The sequence below is a fragment of the Armigeres subalbatus genome, chromosome 2 (genome assembly GCF_024139115.2).
Source record: "Armigeres subalbatus isolate Guangzhou_Male chromosome 2, GZ_Asu_2, whole genome shotgun sequence".
In the NCBI taxonomy this organism is placed as follows: domain Eukaryota; kingdom Metazoa; phylum Arthropoda; class Insecta; order Diptera; family Culicidae; genus Armigeres; species Armigeres subalbatus.
The window spans coordinates 26891706-26917367 of NC_085140.1; the positions used below are offsets into that span (position 1 = coordinate 26891706).

The following is a 25662-nucleotide window of genomic DNA, read 5'->3' on the forward strand; positions in this document are numbered from 1 at the left end:
GGGAGATCCACCAGCAGTTTCTACGATAATTCTTCCGGGAGTTTCACAGGGAGTTACTCCGGGTGTTACTCTGAGGAGGAACTATCAGAGTAATTTCCGGAGGAACTCCCGAAGGAATTCTCAAAGGACTTCTTGGAGGAACTGCCGGTGGAATTTCTGGAGAAATTTATTGTAGAACTACAGGAAGAAATCCTGGAGGAATTCCCGGAGAACTCCCGGATGAACTCCCAAATGAACTTCCGTAAGAATTCCGGTAAGAATTCCTGGAAGAAACCACTTCCCGGTGGAACTCCCAGAGAAATTCTCGGAGAAATTTTCGTAGATAAATTCCTAAGGAAAGCATAAATGAATTTCTGAAAGAAAGCCTGAATAAATTTTCGGCGGTACTACTGGTAGAACTCCCGGAGGATTTTTCAGAAGAACAGCCGCTGGAATTCCCGGAGTTGAATTTCTTGAGGATCTTCCGAAATCCCATTTCCCGTGAAATTCCTGCCAAATATCCTCCAGGAATTACCTGTGAAGTTCCTGGAGGGATTCCCGGAGGAACTCTTGGAAAAACTCCTGGAGGAGCTCCCAGGAGAACTCCCACAAACACTTCCTGAGGAATTCCCACAAGGAAGTCTTAGAATAATTATTGGAGAAGTTCCTGAAGGAATTTCCGGAGAAATATCTGAAGGAATTCCAGGAAAAATACCTGGAGGAATTAATGGAGAAATTCCCAGCTGAAATCCTTAAAGTATTCTCAGATGAATTGCTGAAGAAATTACTGGATGAATTCTCGGGAGTTTGTTCTGAAGAAATTCCTGGAAGAACACTTGGAAGATATCCTGGAGAAACTCTCAAATTAATTTCCGAATGAAATTCTGGAGTAAATTCCGAGTGAAATCCGGAAATATTTCCTGGACGATTCGGCGAAAAAAATCGCGAAGGAATTCCTGGAGAAGTAGCTGAAGGAATTCCCGGAAAAAAACCTGGAAGAATTTCCGGGGGAAAACTTGGACGAATTCCTGGAGAAATTCCTAAAAAAATTGGAGGAATTCTTGAAGGATATAATGAAGTTATTGCGATAAGAATTCCAGAATGAAATCATAGAGGGGGGAATTCCAGAAATCATTTCCAGCGAAATTCCTGAAGGAAGGAATTAAAATTTCCAAAGAAATTCATAACGGAATTTCCGAAGGAATCTCTAAAGGAATTTTCGTAGGAATATTTATCCAGAACAATCCCTTATTGTGTTTTCTAAAGTTTTCGTAAATAAATTTTCGAATGAATTCCTGAAAAAAATCCCCAAGGATTTCAAAGAAATCCGTAACATTTTGCGAATGTATTTCCAGTACATCATAAGTTCTAAAACGCTTGTCGCGCTGTAACCATTAAAATTATTTTGGCTATTAAAATTATTTTGCTTCAATAAGCTTAGCTTGGCATATTTTGTCTATCATGTACACTGCAACATGTTTGGTTGCATCAACAACATCGGTTTGACACTTAAGAGCTGAGCAGAATGGATACGTTTGCGTGCGTTTTGACAGTTTTCCCATGGGAAAACTGTCAAAACGCTCGCAAACGTATCCATTCTGCTCAGCTCTTTATAGTAGCGGTTTTTTGGCTACTATGTTTGAGCAGTTTTATACTTTTTCATCAACTGTATTTCCGAACGAATTTCTAAAAAAAATCTTTTAAACATCTCCGACGAATGTTCTAAAAGAACACGTAAAAGAAATTACAAAGGAATCGTCAAATGATTTTCTAAAGGAATATCCGTTCGAAGAACTGAAGAAATACCCGAAGAAAGTCCCCAACATATTTCCGGAACAATTCTTTAAGAAGTTTACAATAGTTCCTCTAATGAAATTACATAATAAAAATCGATCGAATTTTCAAAAAAATTTTAAAAGAATATCTGAAGATAATATCTCCAAAGTATTTTACGAAGAAAAGGAATTTCTGTATAAAATTCTGGAGGAAATTCTGACGGAATTCCTGAGGAAAATTGCTAAGCGATTTTTGCCGTCTTTGAAGGTGCTTCCGATTTCATTTCCTGGAGGAATATTCGAAGAAATGCCTGAAAGATTTTTTGATTGAATGATTAAAGCAAATTCTGGATGAACTTGCAAAAGAATTCTTGAAGGCATTTTCTTAAGATTTTTTTAAAGTAATTTACGAGTCAGGGCCATAAAGTAAAACCATGCAGAAGGTGGCTGGGTTCGATTCCCGATCAGGTCTAGGGAATTTTCGAGTTGGAATTTTTTTTTGAATTTCTACGGGAGGTTCTTTTATTATCTATAAGGAATTCTTCGGAAGTTCCATGGTATTTTACAAATTTGAATCATTTTATGCCTTGGAAAGGCAAAATGCGTGAACGGTACCCGTTATTCCTTGTCGAAAATGCTTACAGAATCCATCACAGGTACCGTCAACTGGGGGGAAGATGATCATTGAGGTGAAGATGATCATTTGATGTGTCCTTCAAAAGTGCCAAATTTTATTATGAAACGGTAGTCAACAATATTCTCCGTTCAAGTAATGTTACCGCTAGGTAGAAATCCGAGTTTTTCTATTATCATCATGAAAATGTATTTTGTGGAAGAAAGAGAGAGATAGTCATAAATGACGCTATTTTCGTTTCAAATATTGACTTCTTAGACTTCTTTACGTAGTAAATTCAATATTCATACAAATAACCTAGTGTATTTTGACTACTAGGTCATAATGGTTTTAGTAGAGCTATCTTGATCAACTTCACACCAAACCAGATTATTAAAAAAATGTGTGATAATTTAATTTATTTTAATAAATGCGAACGCATTTCAGAAAACTAAAGTTGTTGATTATTGCAACGTATGGCAGTACATGTTTTGAAAATATTTGTTTCGATTTAAAATGTAAACACACATTGTTATTGCATATTTTGTCTTAAAAATGATCATCTTCCCCCCAGTTGACGGTACTCAGAAGTCATTTATAATAAACTACAGGCGGTGAAAGTTATTTCATGAAAATCAATGTTATTTGCACTGTATTTGAAAAAGGAATCGTGTCTTCCTTTGTCACATGCAGAAAAGATGTTAAAATGCATATGAGGAAAATTTCATGAGGTCTACCAATGTTCTTTTGAGCCGTGATTTGATACAATCTTTCACAAAAAAACAATTCAAAGCATCTCTCTTATAATGTTCAAGTGATAATAATTATAAATAATAGAACATAATATAATTATAATATAATATTATAATAATTATGCTTAATACTTAATTATACTTAATATATTATCGCCTTATGCCAAATGACCTACCACCCTTGATCTCCTCTGTAAGTTGTTCGTAAAGAAAGTTATACATTTTTCCACCATTGAAATCGGTCTTGCCCAGTGTGTGGTGGTGTAAAATGACTTAATTGCTTGTGAAATAATGGTGAACGCATAGTGGTTTGTTTTCTCGTGGTTCGAACGAAAATCTTACGGGTTAGCTGAAAAACTCGAACGGAAAAGAATGAAAATGAAGGGATTTTTCTCTTTTTTTTGGATAATGAATGACTAATATTGAACCCAGATAACAAATACAATAGAGATGCAATAAAACATCAAATGTGATAGAAGAATGTTAGAGGCCGATTAAAAAGATCTTTATGCGTTTTTCATACGATCAGTAACGGAAAGAACTGTGTGATGGAGAAATATGGCGATTCACCAAATGTTATGAATGAAAATTAATGTGTCGTTTATAACTACCAGCTATGATTTTATGATGATCTATTAGGCATCTGTTGAACATTTAAAAAAAATCTATTGAACATATTACAATGGGGTTAACGAACTAGCGAGCTCCGTTTGCTTTCTGCATTGAACAAAAGAAAATTTCACACGCCAAAATTTATCGATGAAGCCAAAAGTGAATATAAAACATGAAAGCGGTTTCGGTATCACATTTTAAATTATGGATTTTACCCCAATTAGCGAACCAACTAAAGCAAACCCAATGAGCGAACGTCTACTGTATACCATTGCATCCCACGCATTTCATCAGCTGATGTCCGACGTTGATTCGCGGATATCGTTTTAAATCCCTCCTTGCTTAATTTATGATCCTCGTTTCCGGCCGCTTCTCAGCGCGTGAGAAAATTCGAAAATATTTTCGTTCTTGTTAAAATGCAACGCGTGCACCTTTAAGGAATTTAATATTTCGTGTTGCTCGCTCCAGGTATTTTTGTCCGATGACTTCCTCTCCTTGTCTTGGGCGAGGAAAACGAAATTGCGTCACTTCGGGAAAACCGAACGAACAAGTTCATTATCTCTATTCACACAGATGTCACGTCTTGACGACGACGATGGGTGTTGTGCTACGTTCCTACTTTGGAAATGTTTATGAAAAGCCGGCTATATGTAATAATGAAATGCAAATGTGTAAAATTGTGCCGAACTGCATAGGACCTCTTGGGGTTTGAGTTGCAACGAATATCTTTGAACTTTGATGTTGACCTCCCCTCAGTTCAATCGGTTGGTTTTCCTAATGCAATTCAATACCGGATTATCTATACCAACGATGCATCTGTTATAGCTGAATCAATCGAGAGGAGAATAAACAGAAGCAATAAGAAAGCGTAAACAAAATTTGGATTGACTTCACTATCGATTTTATTCGTGCAGTATTGGTCAGAGTGTGCACCCACATTAGTAACATTTCTTTTTTCACAGCTGCTATTCCATATTGTGAGGATCCATGAACTGGGAAAAACAATATTTCTGTAGGCTACTGGTTTTAAACATACCACCCCTAAATCATCATTTTATCATTAGTCTCAGTTTCAATTAGCTGCATGAGTATTTCTCAAGTAAACACAAAGGCTAACTACCTATTAATTTTTGTTCTAAAATAAACCCGTCACTATCGGGTAATAGCAAGTCATGACGAAATATATATTAGTTAACATAAAGGATCAAACGAAAACGCGAATCAACAGAGGTCATGTCGCGTGGTGAACCTTTTCCTCAACAATGGGTGTCAATTCCGACAACCGGTCGCACGAATGCTAATCGAGCTTGACGATGCCGAAAAGTCAAGTTCAAAACCAAACATAGCAGATTGTATCGCGGCGTTTTGGATCAACAACGGATACAAGTGGATCCACCGCTAGATCGCAGTTACAGCTGAACTCCCCATGCGGGCGGCCGGCGGCGGCGTGAGCAATCGAACCTTGCCGTCATAGTCGGTGGCAGTTGATCGGCTCCAGAATGGGTCGATCGGCGGTCAATAGATTATTTATTGGAATAATCCATAAATGGATTAATCATACGCCGAATCGAACCTTTGATTTCTTTCCCATTTGCGGTGTGACACAATGCGGATGGGCATTCTTTTATGGTAGAACTAGTGGAGATAAACGGGTAAATCTGCCTTGGTGGGTGTGAGTTATTGCATAATTTTGTTATTTAGGCCATGCGGAAGTGGCTATCTAGGATCATGCAATAAATATTGGTTACAAGAATGTTCAGAATGTTTTACTGCTATTAACGTGATTCCTCTCACTTGGTCGAGTAAAGTACGAGACACTGAAGATGGCCTTGCTACGGAATACGTATCTGTCAAGGGTAAAATAAAGTAGTGAATTTAATTGGAATAGTACAAACTCGTCTTATAACAAATAAATTTAAAGAAAAATTGTAGTCCGATTCTGGCTTTGTTGTGATTAATTTTAAAATATATTATACTTTGAGTTTGAGCTAATCTAGTAACAAAGAGCAAAACCAGCACTGATTCAAATTGTTCGCCTGTCATTTTGAATATGAATCTTAAGCTTTGATTTCCCTAGCAGCTGTTCTAATTTTATTTATCATAACAATTAAGTTTCAAAATCTTAAAACTGTTATAACGTCCAGTTCTATTTTCTGCAGATTTGAACCATGAATGAATGAAGAGATTCAAATATTTTACAATTGCTAAATATTCTGGCTGTGCATATGCACTCCTACGTAGGAGGTTGAGGGTTCGAGTCCCTCCAAGACACGTGGATTCTTTTTCGCAAATTTCATATCAATTTGTCCATTTCGAAACATGTGCTGTGCATATGCACAGCCAAGATATTTTACAAAAAAAAAATGGTTTTCGTACGGCTAAGTTACCGAATAATATGCAATTGATTGTATTTTACAATTGTTTTGGTGTATGAATGCGTCATTTCATCTGCGAATCAATCAACTTTGAAACTATGGCGGGTTTTACAGCAACATAATGATTTCAACTGTCTAAGACGAGTTTAGTACTTTTTATTAAATTCCACCACGTTTTGTTATCTTCAGTGTCTCGTTCTTGACTCGACTTGACGTCTCGTACGTCTCGAGACACTAAAGACGGCCTCACAATGAAGGTCGAAATACGTAACTGCAAGGATAACAAAACGTGGTGGAATTAAACGAAAAGTACTAAACTCGTCTTAGATAGTTGAAGACATTCCACTAAAAGAGCTTAAACTATTTTTCTCTAATGATTTCATTTTATTGAAATTTTTTAGACATGAATAGAATACTGTTGAGGAAATCAAAGAACAACCTTGTTCTATTTTCCTCATATTCAAACTGTTCAAAAATTTGCAATGAAACTGAATCACTACTGGTTTTACAGTTTTACTTTAAAAGTAAAGAAATAATCTAGAAATCTGTTGAAGTCCCCTGCTTCGATGTAGATTATTATGATTTGTTGCAATTGGTAATCCCTCATTTAGCAAATATAACATCTCTCATTTAGCAAAACAAGGATCACTGGCCATTATTGAGTTTGATCGTCAAAAGTTTTGATTGGTTCAATTGTCTCCTTAATATTTTAAAGGTATGCTCACTGTGTTGGTGGCTGGAGATGAAAAGCATTGTAATGCTGATGACCAATCAGACAATGTTTTCCATACTTTCATATGTCGGCATTGGATATACATGGTATAACTTATTCATCTCTTTTACTCCAAAGCTTATTCATACGCTTAATCCTTGTTTAAAGACTAAATGAAGCTGAAGAAAAATGGAATGACAAAAAAATTGGAGAAAGTCCCGGGTACCTTTTTTGTTTTCAAGTGCATTTGTTTTTAGGGTTCTAAACATCGCAGGAAATTGAAACTCCGTGACATCTCCAAACAAAATTTAGGTTTGGGTGGTATCAAATTGAAAGACCAGTAAGGGGGGTTTGGGGAAGACGGTTTTTATATTTTTTTCCCGTAACGTACCGACAGGGTACCCACGTTTTTGTATGACCATAACTTCGTCAGTTTTTAACCGAATTGGACGATTCTGTTTGCTATGAATTAAGAAATTCGCCCTCTATCTGATCCATGTCACATAGAACCGATCCGGCATACCTGGATACCGGAATTCCGGATTTGCTAGACCATGTCTCAAACCATGACTTCACAACGTATTAGGATCACCTGATCATTTGGACTCGGATCGGACATCCCAGAATAGGTTCCCGTGGACTATAATGGCCGCAAATTTATTCTGAAGAAACCCTGGCAATATGGGTATCTAAATTCTTGGAATTGTTTCGGAAATATGTTTTCCATGTAATTGACTAGCAAATTGGTCTAGCAAATCCCGAATTCCGGTATCCAGGTATGCCGGATCGGTTCTATGTGACATGGATCAGATAGAGGGCGAATTTCTTAATTCATAGCAAACAGAATCGTCCAAACATAGGATGGATATCAACCGAAAGGGCCACAAACTCATTCAGAATAAAACCTGGCAATATGGCTATAAAAAATCTTGGAATTGTACCGGAAACATGTTTTTCATGTAGCTGAGACCAGAGGATGAATATCAATCGGACCGGTCATTTTGGAACAGGTTCCGGGAAGCCTAAAGTGGCCTTAAACTCATTTAGAAGAAATTCTTGAAATTGTTTCGGAAACATGTTATCCAGGTAGTTGAGACCATAGTTTTAGATTTCTCGAAAAAGGTGACTTTCGATGGGTAAACATGTTCACTATCTTTTTCCGATCAAAAGTTATAATCGTGTTTCTGTCAAAATTACATTTTTTTTTCATAAGTTTATATCTCCGGTTAGGGCAAGCCAAAAAAATATGTTCACATGGCATTTGAGAGAGAAACTTATACACTTTATTATGTCAAAAAAATTGGGGATACGTTATTTTTTATCTCAAGTTTTACCAATTTTACTAAAACCATGTTTTTTTTTTAAATAAATAGATGTAACTCGACAACGGAAGAAGATACAGACGATATTCTTATAGCAAAACACGCGTTTTGAAAAGGCATTCATTAAAAATTAAAAATGATATGAGCAGATCATAAATATTGTTTTTTGAGGGACACCCTAATCCTGGTAAGTAAAATTACTCTAAACAAGTGAGCTTAGGAGCTACATAAAAAGCTTATGAAGCAAAGTTGATTGGAAAAAGCTGCGCTATGACTTTGTAGAACATTTTATGTCAATATTCCGCAAAATAAAAATAATAAAATTTCAAATTTTTATAAAATGGCCCACCTTATTTTTCGGTAACTCTAGAATAAGGGCCCAAGTACCCAGAACAACTTTGTAGAACAATTTTTTTTTTAAATATACTTTAGGCCGAAAATGCTAATGTTAATCTTGCAATACGGTGATAATGATAAAACCTATACAAAGTGTTAAAGCTGTAGATTTTTCATTTTTCATTTTTGACAAAAATCACCACCTTGGGGCTTTTCAAAACGCGTGTTTTGCTATAAGAATATCGTCTGTATCTTCTTCCATTGTCGAGTTATATCAATTTATTTAAAAAACATGACTTTAGTAAAATTGGTAAAACTTGAGATAAAAAAATAACATATCTCCAAATTTTTGACACAATAATAAGGAATATGAATTTCTCTTCCAAATGCCGTGTAAACATATTTTTTGGCCTGCTCTAACCGGAGATATCAGCTTATGAAAAAAATGTAATTTTGACAGAAAAATGATTATAACTTTTGATCGAAGAAAGATATTGAGCATATTTACTCATCAAAAGTTGCATTTTTTTTAGCTCTAAAAGTCACCTCAAGACGACTTTTTCGAGAAATTCAAAACAAAAAAAGTAGATCAAAAATACTGTTTTTTTTTTAGGTACACCCTAATCTAATTAGGTAAAATTGCTCTAAATCAGCCAACTTAAGAGCTAAAGAAAAAGTTTTTTCAACAAATTTGATTAGATTAAGCTGCGCTACAACTTTGTAGAACATAATATTGAACATAATTTTGGTAGCACCATAATGATGGCCTCACTATTTCTAACGATTTTGTAGAACAACAGTTTTTTTCTAAAAAATATAGTTTTGGCGTAAAATGCGTCTTTCCGCGTAAATCTGTATCCTGGACCATAGTGCAGTAGTGGTTGGTCAGCGCGAACAGCCACGTTAGGCCCCACGGGAACCTGTTTTTAGAATAACCATTACGGGATTAAATCATAAGATGGTCCTGTAACATAGTTAAGTTATTATTATTTTTATTATTATTTATTCAGACTAAGGCCGAAGTGGCCTGTGCGGTATATAAGAGTCTTCTCCATTCGGCTCGGTCCATGCACTATGGGGCGGCTCCATACAAGTAGGTGGCCGAAAATATTTTCATTTCATTTCTGCAATATTTCACACTTATATCGTAGATTATTGTCTAAAAGATGTGAAATACTTGTTTTGCAGGTCGTTATTACTTCTAAGGTCTCCAAACTCCCTGGAATACAGACCTTTGATCTCTATGGAATATATCCCTTTTATCTACGAATGTCTCATGTACACAGCAGTCTAAAGATGTGTATTTTATTGCAGCGCAGACCTGTAGAGTTCAAACTAGAAAATTGTATACTGTTTTTATGTGAATTGATTTGTACAGATGTTCTAAGTTGCACAAGGACTCCGTCAAATACAGGCCATTGCATCTACATACGTAACAGGTTGTCTTTGTAGGATTTTTCAGATTGGTTCAGGCTCTTAACCCGTAAAACAAGTAAAGGGAATACAATATAAAGCTCTATTAAAGCTAAACGAACTCCATGCAATAAAAGCTTCAAGATATATAAGTATACTGCAACAACATTTATTTATTCATTATGTACATGAACATCCTCAACAAAATCATCATTTATTTTTTCAAGATCGATTAAAATATCTGCTATGGTATATCTTTCTGTACTCGAATCTGTTGTATTGCAAGAAGTTTCAGTCACTAAAAAACTTTGAACATCTTCTGGATATTCCAGATTAGATTTATTTTGAAGTCGCTTACCTAAGTTGAGGGAGCTTATCAAAGGATCCGACGAGTTCATAGCACGAATGAAAACGTCATGTAAATTTTCTTCTCTTGAGGCTTTCCTGGCATGATGAGTCCGACTTTTTTAAGTGCTTGTGTTGACACTCAGCTGCTTCTTCAGCCAACATTCCAAGTGGTGCTGGTGAATGAATAATTATATCCCCAGCATGGGCAAGGACTTTATGCACCGTAGCAGGAATTTTATACCAATCATACAGCTGCAAATATAACCGGTAGGTTGCTTTACAATAACTGTCTAGCTTTTCAGGATTGATTGGCTCTTGGCAGTTTATCGCGATCAGAATGTTCCAGAACCGGTGAATTAGCTCTTCGTTGACATTTAATGCTTCACTTAACAGATTTGGATTCGAAAACGCTCGTCGACAAATGTTTCCAGTTGTACTTGATCCTGCTCCACCTTGCCTTGGCTGGTCGACTCTCACACCAAAGCTATCATAAAGCCTTTTCTGTATAAGTTGTTTCCTCTTCAAGTACGCTTCCTTTAATATCTTTGATACCTGCCACTTTTTAAAATCCATTCGGTAAGATATGTGAAGAAGGCACTCGAAAAATCGCATCCATGCATGTAATGGAGATAATAAATAAGTGTCCCTATCTCTGGTGTATATCCTTTTTCAAACTCCTAGAATATTTGAAAAACAAAACAGTTTTTAAAAATGTACAAGTATTTCTTTAAAAAAAATAATACCTCTAGGCTTGTCATTACATTTGGAGTGGCTTTACAAATTGGGCAATTTTGCATAGATGACGTACCAGTTATGTGTACACGGCCGTGTACACGGCCTACCACGAAGCCTACGACACTTTTCGTGTTATCTACTATCTCTATTTTAACTGTTCTTGATGCTCTTTTGTCATACGCATGGGATTTGTATCCAGCCCATCACAGTCTGCCGTGTATTATGAGAATAATTACATTTAATGTTTCAAAATTAATGACTTTTTTTCGAAAAAGTGATCGGAATCGCAGATTTGCAGCCATAAGCAGCTGGAATTTGTTTTAATGCCTTCTGGGAGGTCCAAAGAAAGTCGTAGTGGTAGTCGCTAAGCGAAACTTTGAGAAACTTTTTTTGTATGGAACTTTTTGTATAGAAAAAAAATTTTTTTTTCTTCGGCTCATTTTCGGATGTTTCACTACCTATTTTCCCATAACTAACCCGTTCTTCGCAAGTCCATGAAACAAGCTTTCAGAAACTTTTTAAAGAGTTGGAAAAGAGCTACTGTAGCCGAAGATATTGACAGTTGAATAATGCATTGATTTTTCAAGAACTAAAAAGTGTCTGGCTCTAATGCCTATATCTTGATAACCATATGGCTTAGAATGCTGATATGCTGGGGTTGAATGCTCCAAAGCATTAGCATTTAGTAGGTCAACTTGAATTACGAATCAGAGAAAGTCGATTTTTTTATTTTCGGCCACCTGATTCCCCATAGTGCCATGGCTACAGGTCGCCAACCACGCAGTCTACGGAGGGTGCGCTAGTCATCTTCCACCTGATCGATCCACCTCGCCCGCTGCGCACCTCGCCTTCTTGTGCCCGTCGGATCGTTGTCGAGAGCCATTTTCACCGGGTTACTGTCCGACATTCTGGCTACGTGCCCGGCCCACCGCAGTCGTCCGATTTTCGCAGTGTGAACGATGGATGGTTCTCCCAGCAGCTCATGCAACTCGTGGTTCATTCGCCTCCTCCACGTACCGTCCATCATCTGCACCCCACCATAGCTGGTACGCAGCACTTTCCTTTCGGAAACTCCAAGTGCGCGTTGGTTTTCCACGTCTCGTGTCCGTAGAGGACTACCGGTCAAATGAGCGTTTTGTAGATTGTCAGTTTGGTACGGCGGCGAACTCTATTCGATCGGAGCGTCTTGCGGAGTCCAAAGTACGTACGATTTCCAGCCACTATGCGTCTCCGATTTTCTCTGCTGGTGTCGTTTTCGGCAGTCACCAGTGAGCCCAAGTACACAAATTCTTCTACAACTTCGATTCCGTCACCACCGATGCAAACTCGCGGTGGTGATGACTAGTACGATCCGCTTAGCTTCCCTCTTCAGTCTGATGTAGGCTTCCTCCATCTGCTCAAAGTTACGTAGTTAACGTAGTAAAGTTATATTCTTTTATTTTCTAACGAAGTTCTGCAGTCATGACGTAAGAAATCTTTATTTGGTTGGCTATATATCTTCAATATATACAAACTTTGGGACTTGGCTCAGTAAATCCGGAATTCAGGTAACCAGGTAATCTGAATCTGTATTATGTAACATGTATCGAATAGTTGGTAAGGTCCTGACTCCGTAGCAACCAAAATCGCCAAAAACGGTGGGAAATTGACAATGTTATGATCATTTTAAGTCCGTGTGTAGGGGAAGGGGGGGCAAAATGCCCTAGCTAAGCAAACACTGATTTATTGTCTTATTTGTGACGATATTCATGGGTATTTTAACATTATGCAACAGTTAAACAAGATAGCTAGTTGATGCCATTCAAAAATTGTCAAAAATCTCAATCATATTGATAATATTCACATTTCAAAAAAGTGGTGATATTCTGTTGCCGGAAAACTCATGAGGCAAAACGCCTTTTAGCTGGCAACTACTAGGGAACAAAGTACCATGCGTCGGCGAATCAGCATTCTGGTATGGATAGTGCGTGGAGACGCAAGTACATTGTAGGTTAGCGCCACTAGGGCGTTTTGCCTCGCCAAAATGTTAGATGTTTCTTCAAAATGTGGAAATTTTCGGTTTTTCCGACCTTCCCATACACTATTTTGAAACTTTTTTCGCCTAACCTACATAATTTTAGATCTAGTTTTGTTACGGCCATCTTAATGACGGTAAATATGACGGAAACCACAAAAGGCGTTTTGCATCGGGGGGGCGTTTTGGGGACTCTTCCCCTATCCGGGTACCCTATCGGTAACGTACGGGTGTTTTTTTGTCGGTAACAAAAGGGTTAAGTAAGTATAATGAGGGCTCTCCTTAGCCTAGCGGTAAGATGCCCGGCTATAAAGTATGACCATGCTGAGGGTGGCTGGGTTCGATTCCCGGTGCTGGTCTAGGCAATTTTCGGTTTGGTCCCTGGGCATAAAAGTATCATCGTGCTTGCCTTAAGATATATGAATGCAAAAATGGTAACTAAGCCTTGAAACCTCGCGGTTAATAACTGTGGAAGTGCTGAATGAACACTGAATGAACACAATGCGAGACGGCAATGTCACAGTGGGGGATGTAATGCCAATAAAAAGAAGAAGAATGCAATGTCACATACATCAAAGTCAGAACATGGTCATTCAAAACGTGGTTTTGTTCTCAGCATTTTTTAACTTTCATAAGTTGTGAAAATCATTTGGAAGATGATGGCGAAACAAAGGTAGATGTTCTGCTATATATTCATATTAATTTCTGCTTATTATTATTCATGGCTTTTTATATAGTTTCATTAAACCAATTGAACCGTTTCTTTGAGAAACTGCATATGTAACATTTTTGGCCAAAATGAGATTTTAATATATTCTGAATCCTCGTCCAAAAATACGTATTCGGGCAAAAAATACGAAAAAAAATTTTGTTCAGGAATGTATGAAATTTTTTTCGTTTGTTTGAGAAACTACATATGTCCACGTACTTTGAAGTGCAATTGTGGAGTACTGCTTACATTTTTTGCAGTGAAAGTGCCCCAGGGTGTTGAGTTTTGCAAAAAACTATTGATATGTATCGAAGAAATCGAAAGGTTCGTTGTCAATTTGTTCAAAAACAGTTTTTTGTTGTTTTCTTGAAATTGTGTAAAATGGACATAGGCAGTTTCTCAAACGAATGATTCAATTCTAGTCCAACGAAGGGAAGTCATATATTTTTTGACACTATTGTATTTATGATAATAAGTCACTGCAGGCCTAATAAGACTGCATGATAATAAAGCACTGGGGCCCTCCTCAGCCGTGCGGTAAGTAAGATGCGCGGCTACAAAGCAAGACCAAGCTGAGGGTGGCTTTAGACAATTTTCGGCTTGGGATGAAAGGTTGAAGGCTAAATATCTACTTGGTGGATAAATCTGAGTTTCAATCCTGTGAACTTCCATCACTCATAGTATTATACAATATGCATTGCAACAACACCGACTATGTAGCTCCTGTTTTCAATCGATCGGCAATCGAAGTTGATCAATTTATTGCCCACACCAATTACAAAACACATGTCGATTGAATTCCCATTATTTCCACCTTCTTATTCATGTCGATTGTGATTTTCCCACAGTGTTTCGTTAGATGGTGCAGCTAATCAGTTCAATTGATTTACGATCTATTATTTGCAGTCAACAACACTCACCGCTTCCTCGAATTCGCTAAACTCTTCCAAGTTCTCTATGGTCTGTAGATGGCGCAGTTCATGCATTTGCTGCTTCAGGCTGTCGATCTCCTCTCGAAGGGTTGAGATCCTGTCGGTGTTCCATATCTGGAAAACAGTAAAAAGAGAAAAACAAATAGAACTGGTATGCTTGAGAGAGAGCACATACTAATTAGGCAGATCTAAAGTAATGCATATTCCTTTTCCATGCAGAAGTTATTTTTAGAAACTGCATACATATAATATGCTGGAGGAAGTAATTGCATCTACCATAGCTTTGGAGGAAAACATTTGAATAGGTATGTTCGGTTGCACAACACAGTTCCTTGACTTTGAAATCTAAATTCTACGCTCAGTCGTGGGACGCGGCTGAGTGTTTTTCATAATTTCTCTTATCATGGGCGTGCAGTATGGTGTTGAGAGGATTGTATTTTGGTTTAGATATGGAATAGATTGTAAATAGATATTGAAATTGCTATGAATTCAGATTAATTTGTGCTATACTATTATTTGTTTAATGACATTGACTTGAATGTTGCTCGATTTCTTGTTAATCATAATTTATTGATATCTCCGATTGCACCAGACTTGAACCTAATGCTAAGTTTAGACAAGGCAAGTGAATTGAAGAATTGATCGTCTAAACACCTTCATTCAACTCACTTGAACGAAAAGAAAGTTGAACATGTTACCTACACACTCAGTTTTTATTTCTGCAGCTCGGCAAAAATCCGCACAGCCGTGCACCAGCAAAATAAATAACTGATATTCCGGCAAAAATAGCGTTTGTTTGCTGAATTTCGGCAAATTATTTGCTGATTATCAGCAATTTTGACAGAAATCTCGGCAAAAAACTTGTTTGCTGGGGCACGGCTGTGCGATTCTCGGTAAAAGTTCAACATTTTGCTGAGATCCCGGTAAAAAAAATTAAGTGTGTAATTACATCTAATAGTATAATAACATAAAAACGTGTTTACAAATGTATGTAATATAGTCCGTTCGAAACAAAGAGACGATATAAATCGTCTATACAAATAAATCAATATGACTCTGGCTTATATTAATCTCAATTAGGATCTTAATGTTAATGACGATGGTACACACATTGGGTCTACAATTTGGTAAAATTTAGGCAACATAAATTATCTATCCAATGAAATTCTAGTTACGCCAGTGGTCCTCGCATCTCGTCATCTTGATGTCATCAGGAGACGCTTGTTCGTCAAGTCCCGGTTAGACGAACGGTCTACCGTCTTCTCGACTGGGGATAAATATAAAACTACTTATTCTTGATGATGCACCGTTTGAAAAATTGCTAATGCATGTGCTCTTGCACTGAGGAGTGTCACTGGCGGAACCGGCATCAACCAAATCTGATTCGTAGACAGTCAAAAGGCCCGTTGAATTTCACTTTAGCTAACTGCGCTCATTTAACTTCACCGGTCCCATACATTACCCATTTGCATTTCGCCCAAAAATGCATTTGTCAAGTGACCCGTCGGATATGGTGGTGTATCCGGCAATTCGGATGCGGAACGGCACGAGAGCAAATGTTGACAACCGGATCATCTCGTCATCACGCGTCGCCGGTATTCACTGGTCCGTAATCAGTCGTACCTACAGCTGCATCTCAGCATGTCGTCACGCTGATTCGATCAAGTGAAACTGCGATGCGATGCGACTCTCGTCACTTTGGACTTGGTGAGCATTGGGCAGGCTGATCTCGAGCAGAGTGTGGAGGATGGCCGATGTTTGCACCGTCTTGACGATGATGAGGCGTTGCATTATTAGAATACTTTGAGGAGAAAGGAAATGGGTTGAAATGGATTTATATAGGGTTGCGAAATATTTTTTTAGGAACACTTAATAAAAAGTATATTTAAATTGGATTTATTAACAAATCATTATTAAGTATCGCGAAGATATCAAGTTAGTAGTGAAAACACTGAATTATCTGTTAGGGGGAAAGACGGCTTTGGCAGGTTTTATTCTATTATTGTCAGGGGGGTTTTTGTCGACCAAATTTTATGAAATTTGGCCACAATATTCTTTGATATGCAAAGAATGCTTAGGCCAAATTGGAGCATTCATTTCATTTATTTAGTTAACATCTAAACAGATAACACTGAATCAACAATTTGACGCCACAATGCACGGTTCGAGGCCGCATCTCTCCATCCTCGGATACGCCCCACGCTCGCCAAGTCGTTCTGCACCTGGTCTGCCCATCTCGCTCGCTGCGCTCCACGCCGTCTCGTACCTGCCGGATCGGAAGCGAACACCATCTTTGCAGGGTTGCTGTCCGGCATTCTTGCAACATGTCCTGCCCATCGTACCCTTCCGGCTTTAGCTACCTTCTGGATACTGGGTTCGCCGTAGAGTTGGGCGAGCTCATGGTTCATTCTTCGCCGCCACTCACCGTCTTCTTGCACACCGCCAAAGATGGTCCTAAGCACCCGTCTCTCGAATACTCCGAGTGCTTGCAAGTCCTCCTCGAGCATTGTTCATGTTTCATGTCCGTAGAGGACTACCGGTCTTATTAACGTCTTGTACATGACACATTTGGTGCGGTGGCGAATCTTTTTCGACCGCAGTTTCTTCTGGAGCCCGTAGTAGGCCCGACTTCCACAGATGATGCGCCTTCGTATTTCACGACTAACGTTGTTGTCAGCCGTTAGCAAGGATCCGAGGTAGACGAATTCCTCGACCACCTCGAAGGTATCCCCGTCTATCGTAACACTGCTTCCCAGGCGGGCCCTGTCGCGCTCGGTTCCGCCCACAAGCATGTACTTTGTCTTTGACGCATTCACCACCAGTCCAACTTTTGTTGCTTCACGTTTCAGGCGGGTGTACAGTTCTGCCACCTTTGCAAATGTTCGGCCGACAATGTCCATGTCATCCGCGAAGCAAATAAATTGACTGGATCTGTTGAAAATCGTACCCCGGCTGTTACACCCGGCTCTCCGCATGACACCTTCTAGCGCAATGTTGAACAACAGGCACGAAAGTCCATCACCTTGTCTTAGTCCCCGGCGCGATTCGGCCGAACTGGAGTGTTCGCCGAAGAGCTTCACACAGTTTTGCACCGCATCCACCGTTGCTTTGATCAGTCTGGTGAGCTTCCCAGGAAGGCTGTTCTCGTCCATAATTTTCCATAGCTCTACGCGGTCTATACTGTCGTATGCCGCCTTGAAATCAACGAACAGATGGTGCGTTGGGACCTGGTATTCACGGCATTTTTGAAGGATTTGCCGTACAGTAAAGATCTGGTCCGTTGTCGAGCGGCCGTCAACGAAGCCGGCTTGATAACTTCCCACGAACTCGTTCACTAATGGTGACAGACGACGGAAGATGATCTGGGATATCACTTTGTAGGCGGCATTAAGGATGGTGATCGCTCGAAAGTTCTCACACTCCAGTTTGTCGCCTTTCTTGTAGATGGGGCATATAACCCCTTCCTTCCACTCCTCCGGTAGCTGTTCGGTTTCCCAGATTCTGACTATCAGTTTGTGCAGGCAAGTGGTCAGCTTTTCCGGGCCCATCTTGATGAGCTCAGCTCCGATACCATCCTTACCAGCTGCTTTATTGGTCTTTAGCTGTTGAATGGCATCCTTAACTTCCCTCAAGGTGGGGGCTGGTTGGCTTCCATCGTCCGCTGAACTGACGTAGTCATCTCCTCCGCTGCTTTGACTTTCACTGCCTGTACTCTCAGCGCCATTCAGATGTTCCTCGTAGTGCTGCTTCCACCTTTCGATCACCACACGTTCGTCCGTCAAGATGCTCCCATCCTTATCCCGGCACATTTCGGCTCGCGGCACGAAGCCTTTGCGGGATGCGTTGAGCTTCTGATAGAACTTGCGTGTATCTTGAGAACGGCACAGCTGTTCCATCTCCTCGCACTCCGCTTCTTCCAGGCGGCGTTTCTTCTCCTGAAAAAGGCGGGTCTGCTGTCTCCGCTTCCGTCTATAACGTTCCACGTTCTGCCGGGTACCTTGCTGCAGCGCAACCGCCCGCGCTGCGTCCTTCTCCTCCAGAATCTGTCTGCACTCTTCGTCGAACCAATCGTTCCGTCGACTTCGACCCATATACCCGACGTTGTTCTCCGCTGCGTCGTTAATGGCTGCTTTAACTGTACTCCAGCAGTCCTCAAGAGGGGCCCCATCGAGCTCACCCTCTTCCGGAAACGCTGCCTCGAGATGCTGCGCGTATGCAGTGGCGACATCAGGTTGCTTCAGTCGCTCTAGGTCGTACCGCGGCGGTCGTCGGTACCGAACATTGTTGATGACGGATAGTTTTGGGCGCAGTTTAACCATCACCAGATAGTGGTCGGGTCGATGTTAGCGCCACGATATGTCCTGACGTCGATAATGTCGGAGAAGTGCCGTCCATCAATCAGAACGTGGTCGATTTGTGATTCTGTCTGCAGTGGTGATCTCCAGGTGTACCGATACGGGAGGCTGTGTTGGAAGTAGGTGCTACGAATGGCCATATTCTTGGAGGCGGCGAAATCAATTAGTCGTAGGCCGTTTTCGTTCGTCAGCCGGTGAGCGCTGAACTTTCCAATAGTCGGTCTAAACTCCTCCTCTTGGCCAACCTGAGCATTCAAATCTCCTATGATGATTTTGACGTCGTGTCTTGGGCAGCTGTCGTACTCACGTTCCAGCTGCGCGTAGAATGCGTCCTTATCATCATCAGTGCTTCCGGAGTGTGGGCTATGGACGTTGATTATGCTGAAGTTGAAGAACCGGCCTTTGATCCTCAACCTGCACATTCTTTCATTGATCGGCCACCACCCGATCACGCGCCTTTGCATATCGCCCATCACTATGAAAGCTGTTCCCAGCTCGTGTGTGTTGCCGCAGCTCTGGTAGATGGTATGATTACCTCTAAACGTTCGCACCATTGATCCCTTCCAACAAACCTCCTGCAGCGCTACGATGCCGAATCCACGGTCCTTGAGCACATCGGCGAGTATGCGTGTGCTCCCGATGAAATTGGAGCATAGTCAGTCATAAAAAACCCCCTGCTAATAATAGAACAAAAACTGCCAAAGCCGTCATTCCCCCTATATGTATCGTTTTTTTTTTTCTTCCAAAGGTTTAATGTTGACTAACAGATAGGTTTTCTTGTAATATCGCCATTACATATTGATTAAAACTGTTTAAGGCAAATTAGACTTTGCTTAAAGTGAGGCGATTCTCCATATTTGGTTTTGTATTTTTTTTATTGTTAAACTGAGTCTTCAATTTTGATGGAGCTGAACAAAAAAACAAACTTTAAGAAAGGTTAAAAATTACATTTGAAATCGCGGTTGTGCATTAGCTATTGGTGTCATACCCGGAATGTGCCGAAAAATAGAGTTGATCAGAGTTTGAATTTGAACCCTATGGGCTATGACCCTTGCCCGCTGCGCACTAACTTCAAGTGTAAGTAGAGTGCAGAGCATCAGGGAAAGCAGATGTGGGCGTGAAGCGTGAAATGCGATTCAAAGTCGGTTCCGAATTAGCAACAACAGTAGAAATAGTTGTTCGTGTGGCGTCGGATGCCATTTGTTGTGTGTATGGAAGCATTATTTTGGCTGCTAATTGGAATTATTATTGGAGATGATGCTTCCGTGGCTTAGATCGGGAAGCGTATTTCGCATCGTCTCCAATGATCAATAAAATAGTTTACAGTCGCCAACTTACAATGTTTTATGAAAGTAAAGTCTGGTGTACATTATTATAAAGCCACTAATGGCCCGTTGCAACGCGTTGGAACGTTGGTACGATGGAGGCGTATGGTATGTTGTTTAGAGATTGAAAATTGATTGACTTTTCCTTTAGCATTTGACTTGTCGAAACCATGTATAGCGATTTGAAATTTGGAACATGGAAAATGTATTGATTACATAAACCGTCTAGAACTATAATCACGAAGTATAAAAGTGATTTGCTTGTTTTACGATCTACGATTTCTTTGTATAGGTGGATAACCTCCCAGCTCAGCTCCACCATAACCACCATGATTTTAAATGAAAATACATTTTGTAAACTGTAATAACTACAAGTTTGGTTGGTACTATTCAAACTAATTGTAAATTGTAAATTATTACGAATAATAGTAATAGATTTTATTACGTCTTTAATTTGAATTTCCTATCATATAAATATCGATTAACTAATGTCATAATTGTCATTAAAATACTATAACCATTGACGTAACTATTAAAATATGCTAGGGGGAAGGCGAGGTCTTTTTTTTTTAATTTCCATGATGCCCAGTACCGTTACCGGTGTGTGCACAGGATTTTGACACAAGGATGAATTTTAGTTGCAATGCAAGTTTTAACTTTTTTTTTTAAATTTCGGAACTAACTCATATGCGATATACAAATTTACAAGTCGAACTTCTTGGATCAATGAAATGGCAACAGTTGTGTGTGTCCAATCTAACCACACTGTCTGGCAGTGATGTCATGAATGAAATCAGTCCATATTACAGTCAGATTCAGTCCGGAAGTTAGAAGGTACTAGCTCTACTGCAGCTCCAGGGACCCATTTCAGGTTGTTTAGTATTTCATGACCATTCCGAGGTCACCTTTGCTCACACTAAGTCCCGGCTGTTCATACTATTAGATCCGATTCTGTTTTTACACGGATTTTTTTATATAGCTACATGCTCCATTTTGCATTATGGAGCATTATCTTCCAGCGCATAACATGAATTTTTGAATTGAAATCATGATGTAAATATATTGGAACAATCTCACCAAATTAATTAATTTTTGTGTAATGGAACTTAGCCTGAGAAGAAAACTTCCAGGACCGGCCATGGGGACCTCCATCCAGTAAGTGGTTTGTGTGTGGTTCCCACTGAAGTATAACAGCGGCTCTGGTGACAGTATTTATTTATGAACTTCCTTCACTGACCAATCACATCACATCAGAATCTGTGTCAAAAGGTCGAAGGGACTAAAGGTCGAAAGGATAAAAGGGCAAAAGGACAAAATGTACTACATATTTTGCTTTCTAAAACCGATCTGAACACAATTATTATTATTATTATTATTTATCTTTATTAACGAGATTTTCGGCCCTTGGCCGGCTCCTCTCGTCTGAACACAATTCAGCCAAAAGAAAAAATTACAAAATCGCGAATTCATCAATTTCACCTTTTTAGAATTTTGTTTTTCTAGTTAAGTATTATTTTTTGACCATATCAGGCATTGGAAAAAATCAGATCATGAGTAAAAATCGTCTAAAATCATGCCAACGTGATGCTCTATTGCGGCCTAATCGCTGATGCTTTCTAGATCTTTGAAATGTGGCGTTCATTGATTCAAAGTTTAAAGATTTTCATCGCTCATCAATGGGAGACAACTGAGGGAGGTAGATCACTTGGTAACCTAACAATGAGTGCTGTTACCACACGCTGTTTGAATAATCTTTTCAGACATAAGGAAATTTAAGTCCGTTATGAGAATGGAACTCTGATACACTGCATGGGTGGCTTTGATACTTTCTCTGCTCCATCCCAGTAACTTGATTATTATTTTTTATTTATTGTCGGCGTAGTACCAACTTAGAATTCGGAAGTCGAGACTTCCGAACCGAACTTTCTTCCGAAGTTTTATCTGTCAAACTAATTGCTGCGTTGTTTAGCGCATCTTTAGGCGAATCTAGCGCACTATTTCCGAAGTTGGGAAAGTTGCCTGTATCTGGAGAAAAATCCAACTTCGGTATAAAAATCGGTCTAAATTTATTCCGGATAGACAATATTCAGACTAAGGTCGAAGTGGCCTGTGTGGTATATAAGCGTCTTCTCCATTGGGCTCGGTCCATGGTTACACGTCGCCAACCACGCATTCTACGGAGGGTCCGCCAGTCATCTCCCAACTGATCCATCCACCTTTCCCGCTGCGCACCTCGCCTTCTTATGTCCGTTGGATCGTTGTCAAGAACCATTTACATCTGGTTACTGTTCGACATTCTAGCTACGGGCCCGATCCACCGCAGTCGTCCGATTTTTGCGGTGTGAACGATGGATGGATCTCCCAGCAGCGCGTTGGTCCCCCACGAGCATTGTCCAGGTCTCGTGTCCGTAGAGGACTACCGGTCTAATGAGGGTTTTGTAGATTGTCTGTTTGGTTTGGCGGTGAACTCTATTCGATCGGAGCGTCTTGCGGAATCCAAAGTACGTACGATTTCCAGCCACTATGCGTCTTCGAATTTCTCTGCTGGTATCATTTTCGGCAGTCACCAGTGACCCCAAGTACACAAATTCTTCTACCACCTCGATTTCGTTGCCACCGATGCAAACTCGGGGTGGGTGGCTCGCATTGTCTTCTCTTGAACCTCTTCCTAGCGTGTAGTTATCTTCGACGTGTTGATGACTAGTCCGATCCGCTTAGCTTCCCTCTTCAGTCTGATGTAGGCTTCCTCCATCTTCTCAAAGTTACGCGCCATAATATCTATGTCGTCGGCGAAGCCAAATAGCTGGACGGACTTTATGAAAATTGTAACACTCATGTTAATCGCTGCTCTTCGTATTACTTTTTGCCGTAACCCTCTGCGCGTTTCTAAGGGACTCGAGAATGCCCCTAAAACTCGAACTACGCACATCACCCGATCCATCGTCGTTTTGATCAACCGTGTCAGTTTATCCAGAAATCCGTGTTCGTGCATTAGCTGTCATGGGTCGTCCCGATTAATTGTATCATATGTGGCTTTGAATTCGATGAATAAATGATGCGTGGGCACGTTGTGTTCACGGCAATTCTGCGGTACTTGGCGAATGGCGAACACCTGGTCCATGGTGCAGCGTTCGCCCATAAAACCCGCCTGGTACTGCCCCACGAACTCTCTTGCAATCGGTGCTAGTCGATGGCATAAAATATGGGAGAGTACCTTGCAGGCGGCGTTCAGTAATGTGACTGCGCGGTAGTTGCTACAATCCAGCTTATTCCCCTTTTTGTTGATGGGACACACGACACCTTCCATCCACCCCTGCGGAAAAACTTCCTCCTCCCAAATCTTTGTAATGACCCAGTGCTGCGCTCTAGCCAGTGCCTCACCAACGTGTTTAAATAGCTCTCCTGGTAGTTGGTCAACCCCAGGGGCTTTGTTGTTCTTCAGCCGGCCAATCTCCTCCTGGATTTTCTGGAGATCCGGAGCCGGTAAAATTATGCCCTACGCGCGTTATCCCAGGTTCATCACGATACCGCCATCTTCGTCTGCCACATCGCCATTCAGGTGTTCTTCGTAGTGCTGCCTCCAACTTTGGATCACCTCACGCTCGTTCGTAAGAAGGTTCCCGTTTATGTCCTTACACATATCAGGATGTGGCACGTGGCTCTTAGGTGAACGGATCAACTTCTCATAAAACATTCGTGCGTTATTAGCGCGGTACAGTTGCTCCGTCTCTTCACGGTCTTGATGTTCCTGCTGACGCTTTTTCCACCGAAAAATCGAGTTTAGTCTGTTCCGCACCCGTTTGTATCGTGCCTCGTTCGCCCTCGTGTGGTGTTACAGCAATCTCGCCCATGCTGCATTCTTCTCTTCAACTAACTGCTCACATTCATACCAGTCGTTTCTCTGATCCGGGGGCACCGTGCCTATTGTGGCGGCTGCGATGCTTCTTTTCTGGCATCTTCATGAGATGCTGCGCCTAGCTGCTCTTCCGTTGGGAGTACCACTTCCAGTTGCTGCACGTACTCTTGGGCTAGTCTACCGTTTAGCTGCCCAATGTTTAGCCGCGGCGGACGACTCCGACGCATGTTGTACACCGTCGAGAGTTTTGAGCACAGACATACTGCAACGAGGTAGTGGTCGGATTCAATATTCGTACTGCGGTAAGTGCGTACGTTCGTGATGTCGGAGAAGAATTTACCGTCGATTAGACGTGGTCGATTTGGTTTTCCGTTACTTGATTAGGTGATTTCCATGTGCCTTGTGCCTTGTGGATATTCTTGCGGGAAGAAAGTGATTAGGACTACCATTCTGCGAAGTTTATGGATGGTTGGTCATTGTCGTTCGATACGGTATGCAGACTGTCCGGTCCGATGACCGGTCTATACATTTCCTCCCTTCCTACCTGAGCGTTCATGTCACCGATGACGATTTTGACGTCCCGCAGTGGGCATCCATCGTATGTCTGCTCCAGCTGTGCATAGAACGCTTCTTTCTCGTCGTCGGGTCTCCCTTAGTGTGGGCAGTGATATGGAGCGTGGGTTCGATTTCCGCCCCGGTAAGGAGGAAACTTTTCGTGATGGAAAAAATCTCCACCGGTCAACTGGGTGTTATGTGTCCGTGTCCGTTGTCTAGGTGTTCAGTCTGTACGATCTCTGGTCGAAGACGGAGTACCTGTATTTTTTAACAGCTTTCCAAGGATCTTCTACTCCACATCTCGACACTTCCATGAGTCGATGGTCCCTTCAATATCGACTCATTGACTGTAATAAGTGTATTTCCCGTACACCGGTAAACAAAACATATTTAATTTTTCATTGACTTTTCAGAGGAATTATGCAAATTATCAACAGTAACAGTTTGATATATAACTTCGTTATTTTATAGTTTCATTTGCTACCTTTGAACATTTTGTAAGGATCATCGCTATAAGTGACAATTCACAAATCACTAAACGCTGTAGGGGAGGAGGGGATCAAGCCGTGCGTTACGGTTCATACAAAGCAAAGAACAAAATATTGTTTACAAAATTTATTGCGATAGGGAAAAATAAAAATATATACATAACGTACAGTGGCGCCGGGAGTGGGTGGGACAAGTAGGACATGTCCTACGCATGAATTATCTTGGGTAGGACAGTTAAAGCATTGTCCTACCCATGATTATGGTAAGATGAAGAAGTCATTAGCTTTTGGTCTAAATTACTGCAAGTAGCGCTATACCTTCGTTATAAATGGCATTCAAACAACGAATTTTTAGGTAAAGTTGTAGCAAAACCTTCGCACAAGAAGTCCACCAACACAATTTAGAATTTAGCTTAGTTATTCGTTAGACCTATTGACAAACTGCTAAATGATTGA

General features: G+C 40.4%; 1 protein-coding gene across 1 annotated transcript in view; it reads right to left on the reverse strand.

The window, feature by feature from the left end:
• Positions 1 to 25662, reverse strand: part of LOC134218333 (protein eiger) — a 61293-nt gene that overhangs the window by 31739 nt on the left and 3892 nt on the right. The window contains exon 2 of the mRNA XM_062697271.1: positions 14616 to 14741. Coding sequence (XP_062553255.1) covers positions 14616 to 14741 — 126 coding nt within the window. The remainder of the gene's footprint in view (positions 1 to 14615; positions 14742 to 25662) is intronic.